This window comes from Anarhichas minor, unplaced genomic scaffold (genome assembly GCF_050575085.1).
Source record: "Anarhichas minor isolate MPS153535 unplaced genomic scaffold, ASM5057508v1 ptg000074l, whole genome shotgun sequence".
NCBI lineage: Eukaryota > Metazoa > Chordata > Actinopteri > Perciformes > Anarhichadidae > Anarhichas > Anarhichas minor.
The window spans coordinates 952480-979769 of NW_027466520.1; the positions used below are offsets into that span (position 1 = coordinate 952480).

The window sequence follows — 27290 nt, forward strand, 5'->3', positions numbered from 1 at the left end:
GTGTGTGTGTGTGTGTGTGTGTGTGTGTGTGTGTGTGTGTGTGTGTGTGTGTGTGTGTGTGTGTGTGTGTGTGTCATCCGGCCTTGATTCTCCGATATCATTGTACAATATCCTGATTGATTAAACATGTATGTTTGGCGTCTGTGTCCTGAAGCACCGGTGGTTGTGTGTGTAAGTTATTTTTACTATCAGAGACCAGAGTTTCTCACAGCCAAGCCCGGCACCTCAAACAAATCATTTTATCTGAGCTGCTGGTCGATCTCCTTCCTCAAAAAACAGAAAATAAACTCTATTGCAAGAAGGGGGGGCAAATAAAGACCTTCCACTGGACTTTAATTCTCTGACAGAGGAAGGTGCACATCATTTCCAACTGGACCCCTTTTTCTGCTGGTTTGGTATCGCACACTTTAGTCTCTGCAAGCCTTAAAGCGCCAAAACAAGATGGCCTCCACCGCCAAGTTCCTCATCCTAATTGGCTCAACGTTTGTGGTCTTTGCCGATGAAAAAGAAAGTTTATTAGAGGTTTCACGATATCTGATTTGCTCTCCTTTGCATGCTGATGAAGCGGTGTTAACAAAAAGCTGCTTATGATTCCCAAACATTTCCTGCTGCTGACGCTTCAGATCAAAAGTTGGACTTTTATCGCACAGCAGCTAAAAGAAAAGCGAGTCGTCACAACTTTATTTAAAGCTGGGGCTCGACATGCAAAGTTCAAACCACCGGCGTCAGTCGATTGGCGCTCGCGTAACTCATTTAGATCAAACACTGAATACATCAAATGGAAAACCCAGCGAGCATCCTGTCCACGCCGTCCTCACGTCCCAAAAATCGAAGAGTTCAGAGGTCGCGATCGTTCAAATCAGTCAGAAACTGCTGCAATAATCTCCCTGGAGGTGAGGCGGAGGAGGCCTCAATGTGTGACTGGCTTGGGTGTGAGACTGGTTCTGAGTCTTCTCCTGTCCAATCCCCCTCTGTGTGTGTGTGTGTGTGTGTGTGTGTGTGTGTGTGTGTGTGGTGTGTGTGTGTGTGCGTGCGCCCTCTCCTGTCCCTGCAGCCTACATCCACTCCAACCAGATCATGGGCTGGGGAGAGAAGGCCATTGAGATCCGCTCCGTGGAGACGGGACACCTCGACGGAGTTTTCATGCATAAGCGAGCTCAGCGACTGAAGTTCCTGTCGGAGAGGAACGACAAGGTGAGTCTGAGGACACCTGGACATTTGTGTCCCTCAGTGTTTGTCCCTCAAAACATTTACGACTTCAGGGATTTCCTTGCCAGTGAAATCAGCCAAGGTAACGGCGTAAGGTTACATAACAATTGTAACGTTACATAACAAGCGTCAGAACAATATGTAGCAACGTAACGCTACAGCGTAAATTGCCCGTAGCAGACTTTTTTAACCCTTAGATGCATAAGTGGGTCAAAAATGACCCGGTGAGGTTGTTTTCTTGAAATATCTTCGTAATGAAAAATTGTTATCATTTCATATTCCAGGTATTGATTATTCTTAACCAAAATGACAAAAAATGGCATAAAAACACATTGATTCTAATATGGGTAATTTTTGACCCACTTATGGAAGAGTGTAGGGTCCAGTCACTCGTGCATCTAAGGGTTGATGTAACAAGCGCAACAATGTCACGTAACAACATAATATAACAACATAACTAGCATAATAAATAACAATCACAGTGTTACGTAACAAGTTCTCACTTGTTATACGTGTTGTTATAAGATGTAACTCTCAATAACGGTCGTTCGTTACGCTACGTTACTTACTCAGACCAAATGCAAAACATTTTCCTCGACTGGATTGGATACGGAGTTCATTCCGATACTTATATTAACCTAAATGTTGTTTAAATATGTATCTGACACACTGGAATGAATTCAGTATAATTCCAGTATAAAACATTTTCTTCTGTGGTGTATCACCTTAAAAACTCCATTTAATGATATTTTTAAGATGAACATCTCACACACAGTTCAGCACTGTGGCTTTAGCCTTTGATCAGTTTCACAATCAATAGATGGATAAATAAACGTAATATCATATCAGGTGTTCATGCTTTAACACCGTCCGTCTCCTTCCCTGCAGGTTTTCTTCGCCTCTGTGCGTTCTGGAGGCAGCAGTCAAGTCTTCTTCATGACCCTCAACAGAAGCTCCATGATGAACTGGTAACCTTTCTCCTTCGACCCACAACCCTCCTCTTCTTCTTCATTCTGAACATCGCCCAGACATCAGGAGAGAAGGATGACAATGTGTGTGTGCGGTGTGTGTGTGTTTGTGGAGGAAATCAACGAACTGCTGAACGGACGATTGAGCCCCCATCCCTCTCTCCCCCCCCCCCCCCGTAAAGATACCCTCCAACTGTAGAGGGCGCCGCAGGCCTCATGGATGCCTTCACCCTTTCCTGTTGGGCGGATGGTTGTTCTCAAGGGTCTTGATCCAGGCTTTAAAGGACACTGACATCATGCCGAGTAGCCTTTTTTGACTTCCCCCATTTGACTAGATGGGGAGCCGTGGAGAAGTTCTCTGTGTAGCACATTCATGAGTTCTTACTGGGTGTTCATACTGCGAGTACCGTTCGCCGTTCGCGCTGACTGCGTTTACTGCGGGGGCTCCTCTTTTACTGCGCGTGTTGTAGTGAGTAAACATCGCTGGTTATTAACGTAGCATCGTTGGAAGAAGAAAACTCGGATGCAGCAGTTTTTAAAGTGTGCTTAACTGAAGTGTCTCAATATAAAAGTCAGTTTAAATGGTTCTTAGTGGAACCTTTAGTCTTTGGAACCCTTATTTCTAACACTATGGTGTAAAGCCACGGCTGACAACATGACCTCAATTACAATTTACAGCTTCAATCTAGCATTTGACATTCATCATCTGACAATCTGACACGCCTCAAAACCTGAATTGTTCAGTCTCACGCAGATTGTGACTTCATTGGACTGATCTTGCACCTTAAAAAATAGATTTTCATGTTCATGCATTTAATAATGAACAGAGACCTTTACAGAAACAATAAAACCTAATGCGGGACGCACGTCATTTTCCACTGACCAGATGTTGAATTCAGCTTATAGATATCATGGTCCTTGTTGTTGTTGTTCTCATCTAAACCACTTCAATAGATGTTTTCTAGACTAACGTCTTGTAGCAAAACCTTTCAGCGGCGTCTTCGCTGCGCTGTTGGATGTTTTCTTTGTAAAGCAAAAAAAAATGACATCAGAACAGTTGCACGTTGTTTCCCTGGTCGAAGTGAATGGACTCAATGACGGCGTTGCTCACGGTGTGAACACTCACTTTGAGCGCTGCTGCTGAACAACACCTTCCCCTTTAGGAGAAAACAATACCACATAAGAGCAGCGAGAGTCACGGGGGAAATGTCGACATTTTATACCCGTCGCTGAGGAAGCTGCACGGTTGGTTGCAGCTACTTCGTCCTGGTGTGTTTCTGGGAGGGGACAAGGAAGGTTGTAGATATTGTATTATTGCTGCAACAGCAACACAATAACAAAAAAAAATATCTTCACCTCATTTCTCACAGGAAGAACTTGGCGTACAGTAGTTGCCAAACTTCTGGATGTTTTTTCTGCCGTTTGTTTGTTTCTCTCCACCTCTTTCTGTCCCTGCTGTTCTGTGTACGCTGCACATGTGTAAATACTCAATTTGATGTTAACGACGGACTTCGCAAAAGCAGATGACACTGAAGAAAAAAAATAATAATATCAGTCTCGCTTTTTCTTTTTGTCATGCTTCTGTAAATCTGTCTGTTTCGCTCAGATGGGATGGCTTTTCTTTTTCTTTTGTGACGAGCGAAGACTCTTTTCCTCCGTAGTTCATCACTGTTTATTTAGTTGTGCATTTTTTGCATGGTGACATACATGTTTGACCTGTCGTCACTTGTTATGAATTGTAAGTTTTAAGGCAATACACGGACGGGTCTGACTGTAGAAGCTGCACGCTGAGAGTCAAACTTTCTACACTGAGCTGTAAAGTGAACGTTTTTTTTAAATTGTAAGAATCAGCTTAGCATGTGGGCTTTTTATCTCACAATTAAGTCAAGATTGTACACTGGATAACTACAAGTTTACCATTCAATTTATATTTTAGGCTTTTTTTTTTGTTTATGCTCACACAAGGAGCGAGCAGGACGGGCTCAGCATCACTTTAGGATGGCGTTTTCTATTTTTATTTAATTTTTTGCTGGGTTGACGACGTAAACGCCGACGTTTGTGGGATTGCGTTCAGGCTGTGAGAGGAAAGCGGTTCACCTTTTACTTGACATTTCTTTTCTTCTTTGTTGATCTTAAAGGGTGCGATTGAGGCCAGCTGAAGCCTTTTACATGTGCAGGATGTTAGCATTAATCAGCACCCTGTGAATAAAGGTCAGGAGGCAGGGTCCGTGTGAGAGACCGTAGATTTAAAAAACAAAAAAAAGATATATATACTGTAAGAATTTTCATTATATCTTACTGATCATTTTAGAGAAAGACAAAAAAACAAACACTTATTAAAGCTTAGTTGTCTTTCTACACAATAGAGAACATAGCTATAAGAATTTCTTAAAAAAAAAAAAAACAATACAATGTTTTTATTGTGGTATTATTTGTATTTGTATTTCAATTTTTGTACGTATCAAGACTGAACGTATGTACGGCTGCCAGCCAGTGTGTGTGTGTGAGTGTGAGAGAGAGAGAGAGCAGGTGTGTGCACAGGTGTGTGACATGCATGTGAGTGTATGTTTTCACCTTGTCTGAATCACTGGAATCAGTCAAAAGACGACCTCAATCTAGTGACACACATCTGTGATGTTGAAAAACTCTACAAATAAATGTCCTCTCCTTGTACAGCAACACTTCCTGCTTCACTCTCTTTCTTTACGCTGGTTCTGTACGACAACGTTCTGGCACCCTGGGGTGTTGTTGACGGACAACTCACTGTTGAGTACAAGTGATCAATACTGTGCAGGATTTCAACAACAACACTTTTCTTGCACACTGTGGTGCACAGGATAAAAACATGTAATAAAAGTTAATATTGAATTCGTAGAAACCAAAAGAAATCTCACACTTATACTCAGACAACCTCTGATCAAACATTAGTGCTGAAATGAGTTAATCATTAGAGAAAAATCAACTTATTAGTTATTAATAAAGTCAATGTAGAAGCTGACAAGTTGATCTCACTCAAAAAGAAGATCTAGGAGTTATGTTTACTTTGTATCTACTTGTTAAAGTTACTTCGATTTTGCTGTAGTTTAATTTTGTTAAGTTGTTCCAACTTAAAAAGTAAAATTAACTAAAAGTCATGCTTGCAGCTTTGTGAGGCTTCACACTTATACTCACTGTATTAACAAGTACAGGTTATGCCGGGTTTCTTTTTTACAATCATCAAACATTAGCGCTGAAATGAGTCGATTAAGAGAAAAATCCCCTCGTATAAATAATATACTGTAGAGTATGACAAGTTGATCTCACTTTTAAAAATCTAGGAAACCCATTGCCTTGAAAGAGGTAAGTACATATAATTATTTGTTTTATGCTTACTTTATATCTACTTGTTAAAGTTACTTACATTTTCTGTGTAGTTGTTCCAACTTAATATGTCAATTGAAATCAACTTGTTTTTTCTAAGGGGATTAAGAGTCATGCTTGCAGCTTTGTGAGACTGCACAGATGCTAACATCAGCATGCTAACATTTGCTAATTAGGAATTGAAAAAAGAAAACAGAAAAGTACAGCTAAGGCTGGAATGTCATAAGTATTTGGCCATAAATCAAAGTATTGGACAAATTAAAATGTTGACCTGATGATGGCGCTAGATGCAAAGAAAAGGAGCTTCAAACTCTTTTTTGCATTTCTAAAAGTAGGAGTATTTCTTCCACCACAGCTCATTTTTCTAACATATATTTTGCTGTGTGGGATAGATAATAATGTATGTAATGACAGTTTGTATATAATAATGTATTTCTACACTATGATATTGCTACTTTTACTGAAATAAAAGAGTATTACTTGTAATAAATTGTAATGGTGGTGGAAGAGGGTGCCCCAACTCTTCTTGGGGAGCCCCGGTATCCCGAGAGCCGCCGCTGACCTGGTTGCCATGTTTGCTCACCACAGACCTGGCAACCCTTTCTGCCAGGCTGCCACCGGAACCCATAATCGCCCACCACCCCTCTCTGTCCCTTCTACGGATGCTGCAGTAAAGTTGGCCGCGCATGCGCACATTCGGTCCACTTTTTTTCTTGGAAGGTAAGTGTGGCATGGCGCGTGTTTCTGCCTTGAGGGGGGATAAACGTTGGACCTAACGGCTTTTTTTACGTGAACCGTTACCGGTTTCAGAGGTACTATAGTACACGCGTGGTGGTCTGAGCGGCTGGTTTCTAATTTCTCCGTGGATGTGGTCGAGTCGCAGGGTTAAAGGGTGTGGGTGTCCATGTTCCCTGCTAACGTTACCAGGGTTTAATCAAACGGGACATGCGGCCTTCGGAGGAAGAACGCTTGTCATTCTGTCCGCTAATTTACTTTTATTTTTCCCGGTACATATACATATGAAGCCTGCGGTGTATTTGTCATCCCACTGTTTAAATGTCTTATTAAAAAACGCCCCCACCAACCGCCGTCGCTCGAGCGTCAATCCGCTGGCTTTTTTTTTTTAAATTTCAACGGAGCTGAATGGAGACGGCTAGCGTTAGCATTGCGTTAGCTAGCATAACGGTACTCGCTTTTTTTTTGTGCAGCTGAAGCGGGCACATGTTTGGCCAGTTTATAAACACCTTATTTTATAAGCTTATCTGAATGAGGCTTGTTAATCTGCTAAATGTCGTTTAGATCAAAAATATAGCACAATATTAGCTGATTTTAGCCGTATACGTGACGTTATTGTTAGCTGGCTGTGTACCGTTAACTGCCGCTGTTGTGAACTCCAGGCCGGCTAACTTGCTCGCGCTAGCTAAATGTATCAATTTCCAGAGCCTCGTGTTGTGTTGCGGTCTAAGTTGTCCGTGCTTCCACATGTCTGCATCGCTGTATGTTCCTAATTTAGACTTAATTATTTAGACTTTATTTTTAATACAGATCATGAGGGGTGCTACTTTTCCCCGAGACCTCGCGATAATCTATTCACAGTTTGGGGCCCTGGAAAGTCTGCAGTGGCCCAGAGCAAAAAAAAAGAGCCAGGGACGGGGTCATTAAACTGGCATTTAACCCACAATAATTAAGCAAAATTGAGACTGTAAAAATATATTTTTGTTAGGGTGTTAATTGATAATATTCACGCAAAGATTATGGCAGCTGTCATGTAAACATCAGAACTTTAGCGCTTTAAATTAACGGGTAAACCTGGCAAAACATTACATTTTTGTTATTGTCAACACCTTTTGATAGGATGTGTAAATGTGTCTCTTAATCCCACCCTGCACCCTGTCTGTGGCTCTTACCTCCAAATCCACTGGTTTGTACTTTAAATGTAAATCTACAAACCAGCAATAGTACATACTGTATTTGTTGGAATATTTTCAGTTGTGTATTTAACCGTTTTCAACCACCTCCCTAACATGTAGTATCAGTAGTGTCAGTACAGTTTTAGTGTCAAACACTGATGTTGATGCATGTGATATAAATAAGTTATTTGACCTGTAATCAGACTGCAGCGTATTTAATATTTTCCTCAGATTGATACTAAGATGATTGATCTGTGAATATCTTGTTGCAGCACCGCTGACCCATCGCACCATGTCAGATCCCGATCTTGACTTCACGGTTGGCGAGTCTGGCGCCTCCGCCACGTACCCCATGCAGTGCTCTGCTCTGCGTAAGAACGGGTACGTGGTGCTGAAGGGACACCCCTGCAAAATTGTGGAGATGTCAACCTCCAAGACTGGCAAGCACGGACATGCCAAGGTAAAAACTTTTAGTTTTTCAAGCTGTTTATTGTCACTCCGGTTATAAAAGATAAGAGCGTGGGGGGAAAAAATGTTTCATATTGTTCAGTGATTGGAGGATATATTCCTTTAAAGTGTGGTTAAGAAGCCCCGTCAAAATAAGAGCAGCTGTTCAGTAGCAGTGCAAAGTGTGAAATGGAGTTTGGTAATAAAAAACTGAACCAGTGTCAACGATGGCAGAGAGCTGAGGCCCAGTTTGGGCTTCTCAGATTTCAGCCCAGTCTGATCCGAGCTATCTCTGTGGTTCTTGCTTTAAAGTTTCTCTGAAGAACATTTAACTGGTTCTGGAACCAGTTTAGTCCTGATCCTCTATCAGACCTCCATCAGTAAAGAGACCATCAGAGAGAAGGTGGTCTGTTTCTATAGAGTTATTCTTAATGCCCGTCATCGGGGCCACCGGGTCGGATTCTGGTGAAACCAGATGACATCCTGCAGGTTCACCAGAACCTCCTTCAGCTCAGACTCCAGCAGAGACCGGTCCACCGTGGACGGACCTAGATCCTCCAGCAGAGGTGGGTCTGCCCACCGTGGACAGACCAGATCCGGCTTCTCGGCAGACTCGGACCTGCAGTCGGAGCTCCGGAGGGAGGAGGAGAGCTCAGCTCCCGGCAGCAGCAGCGTCTCCTCCTCCAGGAGCAGAGCTTCTCCTCTCTGGGACCCAGGACATATTGCTGGAGGTACGGGAGAACCAGGACTGAGAGGGGCAGACTAGACCCTGCTGCAGTAAAATGAGAGGTTTTCTAAAGAGACTCTGGTGCTCGGAGACACTACCACTTTCCTCTTCGGGGACCACCAAAAGAAGGTTCCTCGTTGCAGTATTAAGTAATGCACAGTCTCAACTTTTTCTTCCAACACTGCGGTTCTCCCACATGTACTTTGCTCTCTTTTTGGGCTCAACATGGATAGAAAAATTACGCTTTTGGCTATACATTTTGAAATGTGTGAAGTACATTTTAAATATTCGAATCACTTGACACTTGCTTCCTACACCGGGAGGGAAAACATGAGCTTTGGTTTCTTTATGATCTGTCCATGGACTACCGATGGGAAAATAGCCTTGTGGCTAGTTACGGCTCATTTACAGCTATGTTTAATTTGTTCAGAATATTTAATTTATTGAAGTTTTGCATCATACTGTTGTTTTCTGTCTGATTTGTTGTGCTGCGTTCATAAACCTCCTGTTTGGTCTCTAGATACCTGCACAGATGAAACACTTGACACTTTGTAATAAACCACATCTTGTTCTTTAAGGTTAATATGGTTGGTATCGACATCTTCACCAACAAGAAGCATGAAGATATGTGCCCCTCCACCCACAACATGGATGTTCCCTCCATCAAGAGGATAGATTACCAGGTGAGACAAACAACCCAGAACTCTTATCACACAAACGTAACTGCAGTTAACCAAAGGAGGACGTGAGCGCGGTCGTCTCTGCTGGCTTTTCTTGAGCTTTAAGTTCCGGAGCTTTGGAACTATCAGACATTTTTGCAAAAAATGTCAATGTCAGTCCGGCTCTTTCTTTAGAGTTTTGAGGTTGGAATAAGAACAATGTTTTCTAATGTGTCCTCACCGTCCCAGCTGATTAACATCAATGACGGCTACATGTGCCTCATGAGCGACACCGGTGACATCAGGGAGGACCTGCGTGTCCCCGACAGCGAAATCGGCAGAGAAATCGAGGGAAAGTTTGAAGCTGGTGACGAATTCATGGTGAGTGTAAATATAGTCGTGTGTGTGTGTGTGTGTGTGTGTGTGTGTGTGTGTGTGTGTGTGTGTGTGTGTGTGTGTGTGTGTGTGTGTGTGTGTGTGTGTGTGTGTGTGTGTGTGTGTGTGTGTGTGTGTGTGTGTGAAGTTTCAGATGATTGACTCCAACACGTGCTGCTTCTCCCTGCAGGTCACCGTCATCGCTGCCATGGGCGAGGAATGTGCTGTCGCTACGAAGGTCTTGGCCAGCAAATAAGGAGAAGACGGACTCTGCTTCCCAGGCAACAAGCACCACCCACAACCAGTCTCCTGCATCCTCATTGGTTCTGTCACCAAAGGGTCGGCCTTCACAGACAACCTCAATCATTCTGTTGTGATTTCTCTCATTTTTATCTCCCCCCCCCCCCCCCCCCCTTCATCCTCCCTTTTTATTTTGTCATTTCTCTTTTCCATTTGCTTGTTGGGGAAAGTTCCACTTGCAGCTCGCTGCGTTGCGTGGTCCTCTGCTCTGATCACTGAGGTTGTTTGGCAACAAATCTACTTTATATATGAAGAAAAAAAAAACGACTTCAAAAAATATCGATCAGTTGCTCATTCCTGCTTATTTTTGCCTTCAACGTGTTGGTTTTGCCACTCGCATTCCTGAATGTTTTAATAACAACGGGATTCAGCTTTTGTATGATTCTTTTCTTTTATATATTCTTGAATATAGCGGGTTTAAAGCCTTTTAAAGGGAACGGGACAGGGACAGTTTTTGAGTTGTTAAAGCAGATGGATAGATGTTTAAATTCTGGTTTAGGCCGTCCCTCTAGCAGCCGTACCGCTCTCCAGCATGGCCTCTGCTCCGGTTCCCGCGTGGATTCGGGGCTCGAAGAGGCTCGTTTTCTCTCCTCCTCCTTGCTGGGATTGGTGGTGGTTAGCACTTATGAGCACTTGAGGTCCACCCCAGCATGTCAAAGCTCTAAAACCAAGAAAAGAGAAGTGTTTTTTGTTTGTTTCCCCCCTAAGAAGAACAGAAGCTTCAGTGATTTACCCTTGTGATGCCAGTCTCTTGTCTGTGTAGAAGTTGGATGGGCGCGTGTGCGCTTACACCTCTTGTCCACTGGGGCGGTCGGTCGCCAGCCCCTCCCCCCCCCCCAACCCCCCCAATACAAAAGGAGTGTTATATTTTGTTTTGAGAGGCATGAGTGTGTAGCGGTGTGGGCCTCCGAAATGTGGAAGGCGGTTTGCAGTGAGGCGTGTGTCTTTTTTTGAGGGACTCAATCGGGTTGGGGAGGGTGGTAGAGTTGCAAACGTTTTTGTTCACTCGAGGCCTTTGTCACCTGACTGGAGATGGCAAAAAAAAATAATAAAACCACGAAACAAAATGGACAAAAACTGCAAACTACGTCTGGTTTTCTGTCTCTGATGTACGCTGTAAAGGTGCAGTCACGGTCTCAAAGGGATGATGTTGGTGACGCACGATGGACATAAAGTGTTAAAATCATAGTAAAAATATATCAATAAAGTTGTACATTTTGTAGTTTGTGCTGAAAGCTGCTGAGAGGTGTATTGTGCTGTGGATGTCTGGATGATTTTAAGGTTGGAAACAAGTGTAATCTGCAAAAACAAGCACTTTTGATGAAATGCATGTTTTAAAGGTTTCTTAGAAGTTTCAGGTTCAAGAAAATACACAAATGAAAAGTCCTGGTCCAGATTTGTACTTCAGTTATACGTGTTGGTGAGACTTTAACTCCAGTATCAAGTGTTATAAGTAAACATTAGGTGTTGTGGGTCACATGACATCATGTTTTCTTATCCCTTAATCATTCTCTTCAAGGTGACAAACACCTGTTAAATAAACATGGACACATATTGAGCTGTTGGGGCTCTAGAACCAAGAAAAACACCTGGACTTAAGTTTATTTTGCACTGCAGATGTTGGAGGAAAAAAGCTTCTTGCAGCTGCAGATCCACACTGACTCAGACTTACAAAACAATATGTAGGAAACATGGTGACTCGCATGAAAAGACTAGTTTCAGACTCCGACACACCCTGCCTGAAGGTCCCCAGTAGTGGTGGAACTTGAGTGGAAAGAAGGATGCATGCTAAACGCCTGACCAGTCACAGTTTCGCTGACTCATCAGGAGGGATTTCATTTTGAGTGTTCATACAAATGCAGCTGAATGAACAGGGCTGGTGTGTGTGTGTGTGGGTTTATTATCAGGGTGTGTTTGGGCTGTGAAAGACCCTTTGGACTTTTCGTCCCACAAAAAAGGCAAAACCTCCACTATAAATCTCTTATTTTAAGACAAAACTTCATTTAATTTAAATAAACCTGTCAGTATTGTTGTTAAAATAAAAATACGACTCATAAATATGAGTTCGGTCACTTCAGAACTCGTTAATCGAGCTATTTTTCCGGATTCCTGTGTTTATTTTCCCTCTTCTCCGCAGCCATTCTGGGGTTACCATATATGGTAAGGGCGTTGCACGCGGCGCCACCCGCGTCACAGCTACGTCACATCCGGTTCTCCCTTTCACGTCCGATCGTTCAACATGGCGCCGGTAAGTCGTGCTAGCTCCTCTGGAATCTGCGCATTTTAGTGTTTATTCCGTTACCGTTTCCCCCAGTTACTCCGGTCATTACCTACTAAAAACAAAGTAAAGATGGAAGCGCGTAACTGTGTGTTAAACATCGTTTATATAGAGCAGGAAACCAGGAAGCTAGCAGAGTTAGCATTAGCTCGTGGTAGTCTTGACGTTAGCTGGCACGTGTTCCATTCATTCAGGGCCAGTCTCCACAGAGTAAAGGAGCGTTTTTGTTCTTATTGGTGGCTTTTCTGCCTCTTGACCGGTAAACCTGACTTCTGTTACAGTCTACATGTAGTACAGGTCCCACTGGTCAGTTTGGCATAACTTTTATATTGACTATCCCTCTAATAGATCCCTCATAATAACGTAGAAACTAAACTAGTGGTGGATGTCTCTACCAAAGGAGCTTCCATTTGTTTTGCACCCAAAATTCAAACAAATCGTTTTATTTCAATGACGACTGATGCTGTACATATTTATACTAGTTTTGTATTTGCAATTAATGAACATCCAATTTCTGAGCGTTTTGTATTCACTAATTTAAAGTATTGTTGTATATATTCCATTATATATTTAATTTACATTCAGCATAATCCTGCATTTACATTTTATGATTATATTTTATTCATGTTTATAAATAAGAGCATCTGTAAGTTACCAATATCCCCCATTTAGTATAACACCACCTAAGAATTAGTAAATAATTCGATTGCAGATATCTTAAGGATACTTAAACAAAGGATTTACTCTGTATTAAGAGTATTTACTGAAGATTAGATGTTGCAATGTTTTCATATGTTTACAACCAGTGAAATCTAGAATCAGTAAAAGCTAGAATGCCTTTCGGGACTTTAAAGAGGACCAGAAACATCTCACGTTTCTGAACCTGTTGCTGCTTTATTTTTATTTTCCCTCACAGCTCAAACAGAAAAGACCAACTGTCAGCAGGAAGTCCAAAAAGGGAGCTGCATGGAAGTTCACCTTGGACCTGACCCACCCTGTGGAGGATGGGATACTGGACTCTGCAAGCTTTGTAAGTATTCCCCCTCTTATTAAACCCTTTTTATTCATTAGAGACGCTAGTTAGGAATCAGGAAAACTGCGTGAAACAAGCAGCTAACCCTGCGTCTGGACTAGGGTTCTCTTCCCTAGCTCCGAATATACTAGGGTTCCCTTCCCTAGTGCGTCACTGTGTTCTGTCCGACAGGAAACCTTCCTCAAAGAGAGGATTAAGGTCAACGGGAAGACGGGCAACCTGGGCAACGTGGTCCAAGTCGGCCGCATGAAGAACAAGATCAACGTCACGTCTGAGAAGCAGTTCTCCAAAAGGTCGGCTGGGATTTTTATTTATTTTAACAGAGCAAACAATATTAGAAATCAAAAATTCAGAGACTAACCGACCCCTCCTCCCCCGCCCTCCGCTAGGTATCTGAAGTACCTGACGAAGAAGTACCTGAAGAAGAACAACCTCCGTGACTGGCTAAGAGTCGTGGCGTCCGACAAGGAGACGTACGAGCTGCGTTACTTCCAGATCAGCCAGGACGACGAAGAGGAGTCGGAGGCAGACGAGTAAACGTCTGGAGAATAAATGTGGAAAAATAACTTCTGCCTCGTGTTTTTATTCTGCTGTTCTCAAAAAGTATCTGTTGAAAGACACATAAAGTATATATGTGTGTGTGTGTGTGTATGTGTATATATATATATGTGTATGTATATATATATGTGTATGTATATATATATATGTATGTATATATATATGTGTATGTATATATATATGTGTATGTATATATATATGTGTATGTATATATATATATGTGTATGTATATATATATATGTGTATGTATATATATATATGTGTATGTATATATATATGTGTATGTATATATATATATGTGTATGTATATATATATATGTGTATGTATATATATATATGTGTATGTATATATATATATGTGTGTATGTATATATATATATACACACACACATATATATGTATATATATATATATGATGAGCAAATAAACCCGATTTGAGGACCACAAATATTACGTCAGCTGGAGAATGAAAAACATCAGGTGATCAGGTAAAAAAGTGTGTTTGTTCTGTAAAAAAAGTATGAAACAAAAAATCCAAATATTTTAAGAACAGAACAAAGAGAGTAAATGTGTCAATTTTCACAGATTGAAAGTAGTTTTTTTATAAAGTAACCTTTTTAATAAAAATAGTCTAAACTAAGTACTACAAGAAGCAATTTGTGTCTCAATGTTTCTGATCAGATAATTAACTGAGCATTAGTTGCACTGAACTTAAACCAAAGATTTACAGTCCTGAAATACATTTCACTTATAATATAACCGTCTAATAGAGGCGTTATTCAATATGATTATTTGGGGCTAATTTTACTGTTATACTAAAGTTTTCCTATTATTCTGTCCACCCTGTAACTATTTGTATGAAACGTGTATTGCTGTTTTGTTTAAATGGCGTTACATTTGCCGAAAAATCTCTATTATTTAATACAGACAAAACTCTTGAGTTACGACTTCACTTGAGACTCGTCAGATTTTGTAAAGACTCGAATGCAAAGACTCGGCAAACCAATAACGTGGTCCCACTGCATTACAACAGGTGTTCCTGTTATTTTGCCCACCTTTGATCGACGCCTCTTGATTCTTGTGATTGTGTAGCAGTACTCTGAACACTAGGTGGTGCTACAGATAGTTTTTACTTTCATACACAGAAACCAAAGGGAATAAAGGTTCCGTTGGGACAGAATTATTATTTTCTTTTAAAAGGTAAAAATTGAAAAGCGTATTTTGAATTTGCACTAACTTTTAGTAAAACTATATTATGGGTCAAAAACACTGGATCTTTCCATTTTTTTTGACCCGTTTCCTGATGTCATCATCCAGGTTATTCTTCACTCAGCCTGTGAGAACAGATGTGTGACTTCTGGAAAACAATTTGAAGTCCTTGTGAATGAATGTGATGCGTTAAGCTCCTTAAACACTCGTTTGTGTTTTATTAACAGTTAAAGGGTGGAGCAAATGACACTGAGGCTAAATATTTCAACAGAGATTTTCTCTCAGTTTGAGAATTCTCTGATAAGTTACTAAATGTTTTATCTCATTAAGTTTAATTTACACAATATATTAACAGTTCTACGGACTGAAACCTCTGGTTTGTTTCAGCTTAACGAAAGGACACTAAAAATACCAAAGTGTCTTTTATTTAACCTGAGGTCTTCAGACTGGCATGATAAGACAGAGTTTATCTCTCCTGTATGTTGCTTCAAGCTGCCAACCAAAACCTTTACTCCCTTAAACAGAAAAGGATGTTTTACTTCGTGTGTGTGTGTGTGTGTGTGTCTGGCTTCACTCCCGTTCGCTCATCTGTTGCGTATAAAGCACGCAGCTTCAGGAATGCCTTCACCTTCAGCTGCTCTGCAGTCAGCATCTGAAATCTTTATACAAAAATCTGTTATTGTTATTTTATAACATGCAGACGCCCTAAAGAGACACTCAACAGCTTACAGTTAGATCCATACATTCAGAAAGCACACAGTCAGTTTCCATTTATTTTTCTTGTGCTCATAAGTACATTCAAAGGTCCATGAGATAAACAGTTAAAAATAGAAGATAACAGTCATCAAAGCAGCTGCTATCTAGGAGGTACATGTTGTCAAGACTTTCCACGTCCGCCTGCTGATATTTGGTTATTCAGGTATTTTCCAAATCGCAGCATCTGAACCACAAAAAGACGAGTATTCAGAAAGTAAAAGCTCGAAAAAAAAATGGACCCGAGTCACAAGTTTGATGACTTTAGATCTAACAAAATCAAAAAAGACTTGAAACTCGACTTGGACTTCATCACCAACGACTCGTGACTTCACTTTGACTTGAGTCTTTTATTTGAAAATACTTGATACCTTCCCCCAAGCCCAAAGATTTATTTAAAGGAGTTTGCTACGGATCAATTAATTTCCTGAGTCAACTATCGTTAACGCTTTTCTGTCCCAACAAGTCGACACTTATTTCCCCCGATGTTATTTTATGACAAAGTTCAGTCACAGTCTTGTTTTAACAAACTTGAGGAAAAGTGTCCGAACTCATACTTTGCACATATTCCTCATACTTTCTTTAGTCAACATGTTACACAAGTTCTTCTTTGGCGTAACAGTGTCCATCCTCTCCTCTACATCTTTATTTCTTTATACATCTCTATTTCATATTCATGATTCTTGACTGTTGTAATGCTTTTTCACTTCTCTTACTGTATTTATTGTTATGCACCAAAACACAAATTCCTTATGTGAAAACCTTGATGTTTCCATCACCGTTTACACAAAACCGACTGTTGGTTGGCTGATAATCAACCAATCAGAAGCTGAGTGTCTTGTTTCTCTTATTTTAGACCTTCATGTTACCACGTCTGCCGGGTGTAATCTGACTCTGTGCATCAGATTACAACAGCAGATAACACAAACCGTTCAGTGTGTACATGTTGGGCCCCCAAGTTAATAACAACAAGTCTGTGTACTAAAGGACTTGAGACGCAAAACGAACAAAATAAGACACAAAATAAATACAATTAGATATAAAATGACACAATAAGATGCTTAACAACTACAAAGAGATACAGAAACACCAAAAAGAAATACATTTCTAAAAAAATGTCCCCACTTTGTTGATTGTTACGGTCCTCACTATGTAGCAGACATGAGAACGAAGACAAACACACACCTGGTGATTTCCTCAGCTCTGCATACAAAGAGTAAAGAAACGTCACCTGTGGCAGCTGCAGCACAGAGTTAACTCACACACCTTCACAGCAGCTATTCTTTCCTTCCTCTTATGAATGAATTATGACACACACACACACACACCTGGCCAGTCTCAGGTGTTGAATAATGTATCCACCTGATCACGTGGTGTCCGGTCTGAAGGATTAACGCTGTCGTCTCCTCACCATTTCCTCCAGGTCTGCAGAGGACGTGGACTCAACCAACACTTCTTCCTCAGGAAAAACACACAACAGGTGAGTTTATTACCTGTCTGCTCAGGTGTGCATCTTTAACCGGCATGTTAGGTGTTTTTATCCGCATCTTTACGTCTCCGCCTGTGCTCTTCACTGTCGTCAAGCCAGCCTGTTGATGTTGATCACGTGTTGATTTACATTCAGGTTTTGGTTAAAGTGCAAAGCTGGGATTTTTTAGATTTGTAGAAGTTGGTTCAGTTTTTGTTTCCTCAGTCGTACCTTTCCGTTGTGAAAGCAGATCCTCGGTCTTCATTAAAGTTTCAGAGAGGGAGTCTCGCTCCAGTGAGTGATGAGAACAGCTGATGGTATCCCATCATCACCTGCTGGCTCACATCCACAGACATACCTGCCTGATATTAGCCTTTTATGATTGCACTGTTTATTTATTTAAGAATTAATTAAAGAATTGGTTCGCCTAAATTATACAAAACATATTTTTTCTGTTACCTGTTGTGGTATCAAGTCACCGCCACCATGTTACAAACAAATGAAATGGAGGTGAATAGTTTGCAGCCAAAGCGTTGAAAAATTACTACTTTCAACTAAAGACATGTTTTAGTTTTTTAGAGTTTTATTCTTAAATTTAACTGCTTTTTGTCCAAAAATATCAAACAAGATTTTGTATTTCTCCACCAGATTGATATTTTCACATTTTAAACAACATTTAAGCCATTAAATAGGGAGACACATTCTAAACTAGAATCATTATTTAATCATAAAGAAAGGTATTTGTTTTAGCATTGGGGGCACTTCTGTATTTTTCCATCTGTACTTCTTTCATTGTTTCATTGATACTTTTTACTAAATCAAATTATCTGAATTCTTCTTCCATGTCTGCTTTGTCTATACCCTTCATTTGGATCTTGAAGAAAGAGGAGGACGCCTGATGAGGAGTGACAGAATGATAGAGGGAGTGTCAAAGAAAAGGTAGAAGGAGTCACGAACCTACATTAAACAGGTGATAAACAGGTGTGGTGATGGCGGCGTGGCTCGGCCGGTTGTCGTTGGGCGACGCCTGGTACAACATGTACTCCCGCCTGCTGCGAACCAAACCCGTGGGCTCCATGGCTCACGGCTCCGACGACCTCACCGAGCTCGGGGAGGGGTCGGCGGTTGGGCTCGCCAAGATCCTGACCACCGTGGACCTGGTGTCGCTCGGGGTGGGCAGCTGCGTCGGCACCGGGATGTACGTGGTCGCCGGGCTGGTGGCCAAAGCGATGGCTGGGCCTGGGGTCATCCTGTCTTTCATTATTGCAGCGGTGGCGTCCATACTGTCAGGTGAGGCAACACGAGGTGACACAACAGAACATTGTTCAACTTAAAACCAAAATCAACAATGTGTTAGTCCGTCTCTCAATACTGTCTGACGTCTTATCTCTCAGCTCCAAGCCCATTGGTTCCTACACTCTTAGAAATGAAGGCGCTAACTAGAAACATATAGGGTTCTTTGGCTTGTCCTCAAAGGGGAACCCTTTTTGGTTCCTGATAGAGCCTTTTAGAAAGGTTCTGCTTGGAACCCTTTTGGAGGGTTACACCTAGAACCATCTATAAAAAATTCCACCCAGAAACACCCCCCCTCCCCCCTTGAACCCTTTCATTTTCCAAGGGTTTTGTCTAGAACCCATTCGGAGGTTCTACCAAGAACCCTTTTATTATCCAAGGATTTTGTCTAGAACCCACCTAGAGTCTCTACCAATAACAGTTTTATATTCCAATGCTCAGGAATCTCTTAGTTTATCAAACGAACAGGAGAAAATAGAGCATTTGTTGCGGACTATTTTCAGCAGCGGATTAATCCACATTTGGTCCTCTAGTGAGTATTTCTGGCAGCAGGACGGTTTATGTAGGATTGAGGGAGGAAACATGTCACCATACTCTAATCTTACAAAATGCCTATTGTCTTATTGAACTCATTACATTTGTGTATTTTTGTCTTCAGGTGTGTGCTACGCAGAGTTTGGTGTCCGGGTCCCGAAGACGACCGGCTCGGCCTACACCTACAGCTACGTGACAGTCGGGGAGTTTGTGGCGTTTTTCATTGGTTGGAACCTGATCCTGGAGTATCTGATTGGCACAGCGGCGGGGGCGTCGGCTCTCAGTAGCATGTTTGACTCTCTGGCCAATCACAGCATCAGCACCTACATGATAACACATCTGGGCACGCTCAGAGGACTCGGTCAGTACGATCAGTCGGTGTAACGTTTTTGATCAAGAGCAAATTAAAAGTCTGTTAACTAATCGATATGTCACCAAAGTATTGGTTGACTCAGGATTTCTTTGGTCAAGGACAGCCATAAAGATATTTCAATTCATCCTGAGGGGAACATGAATGTCTGAAACAAATTTCATGGCAATCCAGTCATAGTTTTTAAGGTATTTTGCTTAAAACATCAAATGTAACCCTCATGGTGGCGCTAGAGGAAAGGTGAGAAGGTCACCAAAATGATCATGATTCATCCTCTGGGGAACATGAATGCCTGTACAAAATGTTATGGTAATGCATCAAATAGTTGTTGAGATATTCCATTTCAAACCACAAATCTAACCCTCATGGTGGCAAAAGAGGATCACCAAAGTTATTAGGATTCATCCTCTGGGGAACATGAATGAACACAAATTTCATTGAGATATTTCAGTCTGGAATAGAAGTGATGAACTGACTAACTGGCCAAAATATCTCAGTTTCAACAGGTAGGAACCCCTTCCTGTGTCTCCTCCTCATGACGATGAAATATTTTCACCATAAATGCTGCTGTGCTTCTGTCGGTCTCAGGTAAAGGTGAGGACACCTACCCGGACCTGCTGGCGCTGTTTATCGCCCTGCTGGTCACAGTGATCGTTGCTCTCGGTGTGCGTAACACAGTGGGCTTCAACAACGTCCTCAACGTGGTCAACCTGGTGGTGTGGGTCTTCATGATCATCGCCGGACTCTTCTTCCTCTCCGCCAGCAACTGGGAGAGCGGCAAGTTCCTGCCATTCGGCTGGTCAGGGGTAAGATGTTCAACCACTTTGGCATTTTTTTGTCACTTGTTCAAACTGGAGTGGAAAAGCAAAAAAAAAAGTGATCTCTTGTTGCTGATCAGGTGATGCAAGGCGCGGCGACCTGCTTCTACGCCTTCATCGGCTTCGACATCATCGCTACGACGGGAGAGGAGGCGAAAAACCCAAACACCTCCATCCCGTACGCCATCACCGCCTCGCTGGTCACCTGCCTCACGGCCTACGTGTCGGTCAGTGTCGTGCGCGCATGTAACATGAACAAAACAAAATTTCTGAAACAAATTTGGGTTATTTCCCCCTTCGGGAGTAATTTTGGAGCGTGGAAACATAATATCCAAATATGGGCAAAGAAGATGGACGCCTGTGTTGGACAGCAGGTGATTGGCTGGTAAACCTGTCAATCAAGAAAAACACAGCTTCAAACATACACAGTTTTATATAACAATGATAGTAATCTTTATTTATAGAGCACTTTTCATAACCGATGGGACAAAGTGCCTCACACAAGGCAGCAAATTAAATTAATCTAATTATAAAAGCATCAGATTTTCTAATAAAACCAATTCTAGTCATATAACAAAAAAGACAATTCAAGCTAAATTTGATGTAATCACTGATATCATCAATAAAAACGTGTCTGCATTTGCTTTTAAGGGACTTTCACATCGGCTACAACATTCAGATCTGATCCATTTTGAACTAGAAAGACGTAAAATGAATGAGTGGCCGTCCTCTGTACAGGTGAGCGTGATCCTGACTCTCATGGTCCCCTACGACCTGATCGATGGCTCGGCTCCCCTGATGGAGATGTTTGCGTTGCACGGCTTCCTGTGGGGTAAATACATCGTGGCTGTGGGCTCCATAGCCGGACTCACCGTGTCTCTGCTGGGCTCTTTGTTCCCCATGCCCAGAGTCATCTACGCCATGTCCCGCGACGGCCTGCTGTTCGGGTGAGGAAGCACGAAAAAGGTGTGACGAGGATTCTCCAGTTCCCGGCTAACTCTGCGATTAAATGTGTGTGTGTGCAGGTTCCTGTCTCACGTGTCGGCGATCACGCACACTCCCGCGGTGGCGTGTGTGGTGTCAGGGTGCTTGGCGGCGCTCCTGGCTCTGCTGGTGAGCCTCAGGGACCTGATCGAGATGATGTCCATCGGCACGCTGCTGGCCTACACTCTGGTGAGCGTGTGCGTGCTCTTGCTGCGCTACCAGCCCGATGAACAGAGCGACGGGCACCAGTTCGACCCCGGGGAGGACGCGGTCGGCGCGGATGTCGGGACCGCCCAAACCAAAGACGACCAAGTGCTGATCGGAGGCTCGGACGGCGATGGATCAGCGTCCTACCACGCTGGCGGGACCGAAGGAGAGGGGGACGACTCCGATTTCCATACAGGCCAAGCCTCCCTGCTGAAAAGGCTCCTGGGAGGTCATTACTACACCTTGCGGCTGCGGCTGGCGATGCCCGACGCGTCGGCCCGACCCACGCCTATCACCGGCCGCACAGTGACCCGATGCACCCTCCTCTTCTTCCTCACGTCCTTCCTCCTCTGGTCCACCGTTATATTCGGCGTCGAGCAGGGAACCGGCGTCGGGGCGGTGTTTTCCGGCCTCATGGCCACACTGATGGCGGGTTCCTTGGTGAAGCTTTTGATCACGATCATACAGCAGCCGGAGAGCGGGAGGAGGCTGCCTTACATGGCGCCCTGCGTGCCCTTCGTCCCTGCGGCGGCCATATTGGTCAACAGCTACCTCATGCTGAAACTGTCTCCACTTACCTGGGCCAGGTTCACCGTCTGGTGCTTCATAGGTGAGATGAAACACTCTTGATTATGGATTCCAAATGCAGTAGTAACAAGCTGTCTTCATGTAGAATACACATGTTCTGCTATTTGCTATATTGGACTGTGCCTTCAGTTTAGGAATATGCTATTGTAAGTCCAATTAGTGAGTCCAGTAAGACCTCAGGGTCCCCCCAGTCCGCTGAAATCCACACTGCATTACATTTGTGACAGATGTGCTTCTCATGGTGTCAACGGTCAGAAATGATGTAACAGCTGAAGCTTTTGGCATATTTTGGCATCTGGTAGCACAATGTTGAGATAAATGTAAACTACTTATAGAAAGTAGACGGTTGGACAGTTTCTCTTCCTGACTGTCTTGATGTTTTGGGTTTAACCGTCGCCGTCTGTCCGCCCTCAGGTTTGTTAATCTACGCTTGTTACGGAGTGTGGCACAGCACGCTGGAGCTGAACGCCCGAGAGCAGCAGGCGCACGCCAGCTCCTACCAGCGCTACGACGACCACCTGGACGACGACGGCGACGTCTTCCCCACCGACGACAACCTCCAACCTGAGGAGCGGGACGAGAAGCCCTACCAGGGCTGGTCCGCCCCGGAGGAGAGGGGATACCACCAGCACCAGCAGCAGGAGAACAAATATGAAGATGGGGAGCAGTACGAGCATAATGGCGACCAGTATGGATATCAGTCTGGACCGGGAAGCCAGTCTGCCAGCAAGTCCAGAGGAAGGACCAATCACGGCTTTGATGTGGAGGAAGAAGAGGAAAACTGAACAGAGGATGCTTCCTCTGAAAAGATTTTAAAAATGATGACTTAAAAAAAGTGCCGCCGACCCGAGACACCAAATCAAATAATCACAGGTCACAAGGTTTTATTTTAATACTCACCAAAGAACCCTTCGTCTTTGTCTGCTCGGTGTGGTTTGGATATCAGAGGAGGAGGTAGGGGGAGAGGACACGATGGACGCCTCCCATCACAGCACCCTGAATGTCCACCGACATCCTGGTTCCATAGACTGTATATAAGAAGTGGACGTAGTCATCGTGACGTCACCCTTTGCCGTTTTGAAGCAATTTCGCCATTGCCATCTTGGATTACGGCCGTCACCATGTTGTTGTTTTTTTGCAACCAATGAACAGAAGTTACCATATTTGGAATGTGGAGGAGTGACGTAGAGACGCCGTATACGTCTCTGGTCAATCACACCTGTCAATCACAGTAAACCCCGCCCTACTGACCACCAGGGGGCGACTCCTCTGGTTGTATAGAAGTCTATGAGAAAATGACTCTACTTCTCTCTTGATTTATTACCTCAGTAAACATTGTAAACATGAGTTTATGGTCTCAATCTCTAGTTTCAAGTCTTCTTCAATACAGCATGATGTTCATTTAGTACATTATGGTCCATTTAGAGTCAAACAGACCATAAAGCAGGGGATGCTTTAGGGCGGGGCAACACGGTGATTGACAGGTCTCTACAAGAGATGTATACGGCGTCTCTACGTCACTCCTCCTCAGTCCAAGTAACGTCCTGTTCACTGGTTGCAGAAAAAAACAAGATGGCGACGGCCAAAATGGCGAACTTAAGGCTTCAAAACGTCAGTTCACAAACCAACGAGTGACGTCACGACGACTACGTCTTATAACACCACTTCTTATATTCAATCTATGGTGGCGACGCTTTTCGAGCAACTCTGCCTCACGTATCCTGCGTCTGTTTTAAACGTGTTGGTTGTGTACTTAAAGTCAGGTATTGATCATGCTTGGTGGTTATAAAGGACGTTTATCTCCAGTGTGCACTGGAGCAAAGAAAATCTGGATTGAACTCTGTATCTTTACTCAACCCAGATACTCAACGTTAGAGGACTTGGGACGGGATGAGAAAAACATTATTGGGACGTCCTTATTTTTAACCAAAATAATAATAACAGTCACTTAATACAGAAGCTGTGGCTTCGATGGAAATCCGTTTCATCCCTCGTAGCTCTTTTTCTTCGCTCACATTCGATATTTTTATGACCCAAATGTAGAAACAAAGGTCTGGCTTTGTGAAGCTACTTATGTCAGCAGAAAGGCTTTTACAATCAATACCAGAAGGCAGGTTTTCTCTCATTGGTTGAGTCAAACCTCAGGGGGGGCGGAGCCAGAGACTCATCAGCAGACTTGAAAAGGGAAAGGTGGACATTGTCCATTCTGTTCATTGTTAGTTACCCAGAAAAAAAAACCCACTGAGTTTGATCTCAGCCAATCAGACGACTTGTCGGCCAGAATTAAAATGTTGTTTTTTGTTAAAACTCAAATGTCAATCTCAAGAAGAAACTTGAAGAACATGGCGTCTTTCTGTTACTTTTGTGTTTGTTTTGACTTGTTTGAGTGAATGGTGTTTACCGTGAAGGAGTGTTTGCTCTATTTAGCGTCTGCAGCAGCAGCACTTTGTGTTAACATGTGTAAATGAGAATCAGGCATTGCAGGAATAAATGTCTCATTTTGAGTGAAACTCTGAGACTCTTAATTACTTAAAGACCTTTATTATTTTTCTTGATACATATATTGATTATGCTGTGAATATGAAGAAGCTAAAGGTGTTGTTGGTACATGAATCTATCTAAGATATCTACTAGCTTCTTGAATTATCTGTACTTCAGGTAATATTTGGAAATCATGCTATTAAAAGTAAAATAATACAACAGGAGCTTTTAAACAAATACAAGCAACAGTTTGCTATTTTCAAATGATGTAAAATCTGAAAAAAGAAGACACAAAATTGGCCGATGACATTATTTAACTCAGCAAAATGTAAAAAGAGAAAAATGCACAGACTTTTATTATGATAAATTTAGCAGCTTCACACTCGCTCGCTCTTGGCGTGGTTGGCGGGGGGGTCCAGCGGCGTGGCCGTGCCCCCCTGCCTGGAGTAGTAGAAGCTGTTGTCCCTGCTCGGGGTCCCGGGGTCGGTGCCGCGGCAGAACAGGATCAGGGTGCCGCCCAGGAGGCAGAGGGCGGAGCCGACCCAGCCGGCGTACAGAGAGAAGCCGAACGACATCAGGCCCTCCTCCTGGTGAACGCCGACGGGGAACCAGACGGTCGATATGATGCCGCACAGAGCTGGAGGACACGAGAAGACACGGAGATGTCATTTTATGAAGACATTCATTGATAATGTATCTGTCTGGATGTCCCGACCCTGAGGCTGTCACAGGAAGTGCTCGTCTCATCCAACAGGAAGGAGGACGGTCTGGCAGATGAAGCCAGTCAGGATGAGGCCTGGTTTGACAGACCCTGACCCTCCTTCCACCCGTCCTCCCTCCTGCAACAGCTGGGAGAGACCAGAGTCCTGTACCTCCCAAAACTAGTCTGCAACTAAAACTACTGTTCTCTGAAACTACTGCCCATTAAATGTAAAACAACTGTCCTCTGAAACAAAAAATACTGTCTTATAAAACTGTCAGTAGGCATGTGTGTGTGTGTGTGTGTGTGTGTGTGTGTGTGTGTGTGTGTGTGTGTGTGTGTGTGTGTGTGTGTGTGTGTGTGTGTTTGGAGGTCTATCCTCACCCATGAGGATGTAGAGGATGCCTCCCACCAGGGCGCGACGCTGCTTGATGGCGAAGTTGTCGGTCTGCAGCTTGACGCAGGGCATCGACATCAGAACCAGCAGCATCGCGGGCAGACCGAGCAGACAAGCGCAGATCATCAGGGCACGACACGTCTGGACGTACGCTGAGAGGAAGAGAGCGAGACGGAGAGAGAGAGAGAGAGAGAGACACTCTGGGTTAAAGGTAGAAATCACAAACTCATGAGTCACTTTTTAAACAATACTGCCATTTAAATACGGGATATAATGAGAATACATCCATCCATCAATCCATCCATCCCCCATGAATCCATCCTTCCATCCATCCATCCCCCTTGCATCCATCCATCCATTTACACTTCCATCCTTCCATCATCCATTCATCCATCCATCCATCCATTCCCATGCGTCCATCCTTCCTTCCATTCATCCATTTATCCATCCACCCACCCACCCTCCATGCATTCATCCATCATCCATCCATCCTTTTATCCATCTATCCATCTTCATCCATCCATTCGTCCTTCCATCCATGCATAGTTTCATCCATCCATCCGTCCCCCATGCATCCATCCATCCATCATTTTATTCATCCATCCTTTCTTCCATCCATCCATAGTTTCTTCCATCCTTCCTTCCATCCACCCAGCGTTCCCCCCCTCTCACCTGGCAGGGAGAGGATCTGGGTGCGCGCCACGCAGTGATAAAGCGCGGGAGAGATGACGCACTTTGCCCAGAGTCCCTGCGAGCCCAGCTCGTCCATGCGGATGCAGGTCACCACCGCGTAGTCGCAGGACCGGACCCAGTCGTTAGTGGCCGTGGCGACGATGATGCCGACCCAGCCCGCACAGCTCGCCGCGATGCCCGTCATCTGCCTGCACATGTGCGCCATGGAGCCGCCGCCGTGCGTTTTTACGCGCTCAACTCCGACAAAAATAAATCTTAAAAATGTGGATTTAAAAAAAAACTAATTGCAGTGTTTGATTTTTTTCTTTGTTTCGCTGCAGTTGTATGAATTTAAAGCCTTGTTTATTCTTCCAGATACTGAAAAACTCAGTAAAAAAGGATCAAACTCGCAGAAGTTATATTTGAATCCTTCTCTGCTTTTTTAAAATATTTTCTTCATAAAAGATAAATAGTTGAACTGCACTGCTCCGAAAGATCTCAAAATCACAATTAAGATAATTGTCCAAATGTGAATAAAACAAGTGTTTCAGATCAGAATCCTTTCAAAAACAATAGAATTAAAAAGTAATCCTGCTGTGTGCCGTTAACGCGCCTCGGACTGATCCGCAGAACAAATGCCTAGAATAAGATTTACTATCGGGTGTGGTGAAAAACATACCGTTCAGTCCAAACTATGAGCCAATCAGAGCGCATGTGAGATATTAACCTAAACCAGATATGGAGAGACTCGAGACAGAAATACAAAAACCTATATCCATCAGAAAAGCAGGAGATATGGACCGACCTGGAATATTTCGCTTAAATTTGAGCTTTCAGATCTCCGGAAGGAACTTTGTGACATGAATTCAAATCAGGTTATTTAATAAAACACAGATTTTTGTTCTTGTATCACTCACCTGCCTCACTGCTGCCCTCTGCTGGTGATTCATCCGTTAAAAAAACAACTCATTTTTTACTTCAGACAATGAGAT

General features: G+C 43.1%; 5 protein-coding genes across 9 annotated transcripts in view; 4 read left to right on the top strand and 1 right to left on the bottom strand.

Moving 5' to 3' along the window:
* The window catches only part of tnikb (TRAF2 and NCK interacting kinase b), a 44020-nt gene extending 39164 nt beyond the window's left edge, over window positions 1-4856 (top strand). For all 3 annotated transcript variants that reach the window (XM_076080127.1, XM_076080128.1, XM_076080129.1), the window contains 2 exons: window positions 1055-1194; window positions 2098-4856. In XM_076080127.1, the coding sequence (XP_075936242.1) occupies window positions 1055-1194; window positions 2098-2181 (224 nt within the window). In that variant the 3' untranslated portion in view covers window positions 2182-4856. The remainder of the gene's footprint in view (window positions 1-1054; window positions 1195-2097) is intronic.
* A 1259-nt stretch (window positions 4857-6115) lies between these two features.
* Window positions 6116-11039, top strand: eif5a (eukaryotic translation initiation factor 5A). Of its 2 annotated transcripts, none has more exons than XM_076080131.1 (5): window positions 6116-6257; window positions 7720-7907; window positions 9200-9304; window positions 9530-9661; window positions 9846-11039. In XM_076080131.1, the coding sequence occupies exons 1-5, from the start codon at window positions 6224-6226 to the stop codon at window positions 9909-9911; spliced, it is 525 nt and encodes a 174-aa protein (XP_075936246.1). In that variant the 5' UTR covers window positions 6116-6223; the 3' UTR covers window positions 9912-11039. The 2 variants fall into 2 exon arrangements, with proteins under 2 accessions (XP_075936246.1, XP_075936248.1); XM_076080133.1 differs by having other exon boundaries at window positions 6212-6349.
* A 1015-nt stretch (window positions 11040-12054) lies between these two features.
* Window positions 12055-13832, top strand: rpl22l1 (ribosomal protein L22-like 1). 2 transcript variants are annotated; one of them, XM_076080134.1, is made up of 4 exons: window positions 12055-12203; window positions 13150-13263; window positions 13438-13559; window positions 13656-13832. In XM_076080134.1, exons 1-4 carry the CDS (start codon window positions 12195-12197, stop codon window positions 13801-13803), a joined length of 393 nt encoding a protein of 130 aa, XP_075936249.1. In that variant the 5' UTR covers window positions 12055-12194; the 3' UTR covers window positions 13804-13832. The 2 variants fall into 2 exon arrangements, with proteins under 2 accessions (XP_075936249.1, XP_075936250.1); XM_076080135.1 differs by having other exon boundaries at window positions 12179-12203; window positions 13368-13559.
* Window positions 13833-18243: 4411 nt separating this feature from the next.
* On the top strand, window positions 18244-22833 carry slc7a14b (solute carrier family 7 member 14b). Its single transcript, XM_076080851.1, has 7 exons — window positions 18244-18544; window positions 19206-19442; window positions 20040-20257; window positions 20350-20496; window positions 21008-21216; window positions 21295-22070; window positions 22463-22833. The coding sequence occupies exons 1-7, from the start codon at window positions 18244-18246 to the stop codon at window positions 22831-22833; spliced, it is 2259 nt and encodes a 752-aa protein (XP_075936966.1).
* Window positions 22834-24639: 1806 nt separating this feature from the next.
* Window positions 24640-26544, bottom strand: cldn11b (claudin 11b). The gene is made up of 3 exons (XM_076080740.1): window positions 26299-26544; window positions 25614-25778; window positions 24640-25166 (listed from the first exon to the last, which is right to left on the bottom strand). Exons 1-3 carry the CDS (start codon window positions 26522-26524, stop codon window positions 24907-24909), a joined length of 651 nt encoding a protein of 216 aa, XP_075936855.1. The 5' UTR covers window positions 26525-26544; the 3' UTR covers window positions 24640-24906.
* Between the last annotated feature and the right edge of the window lie 746 nt (window positions 26545-27290).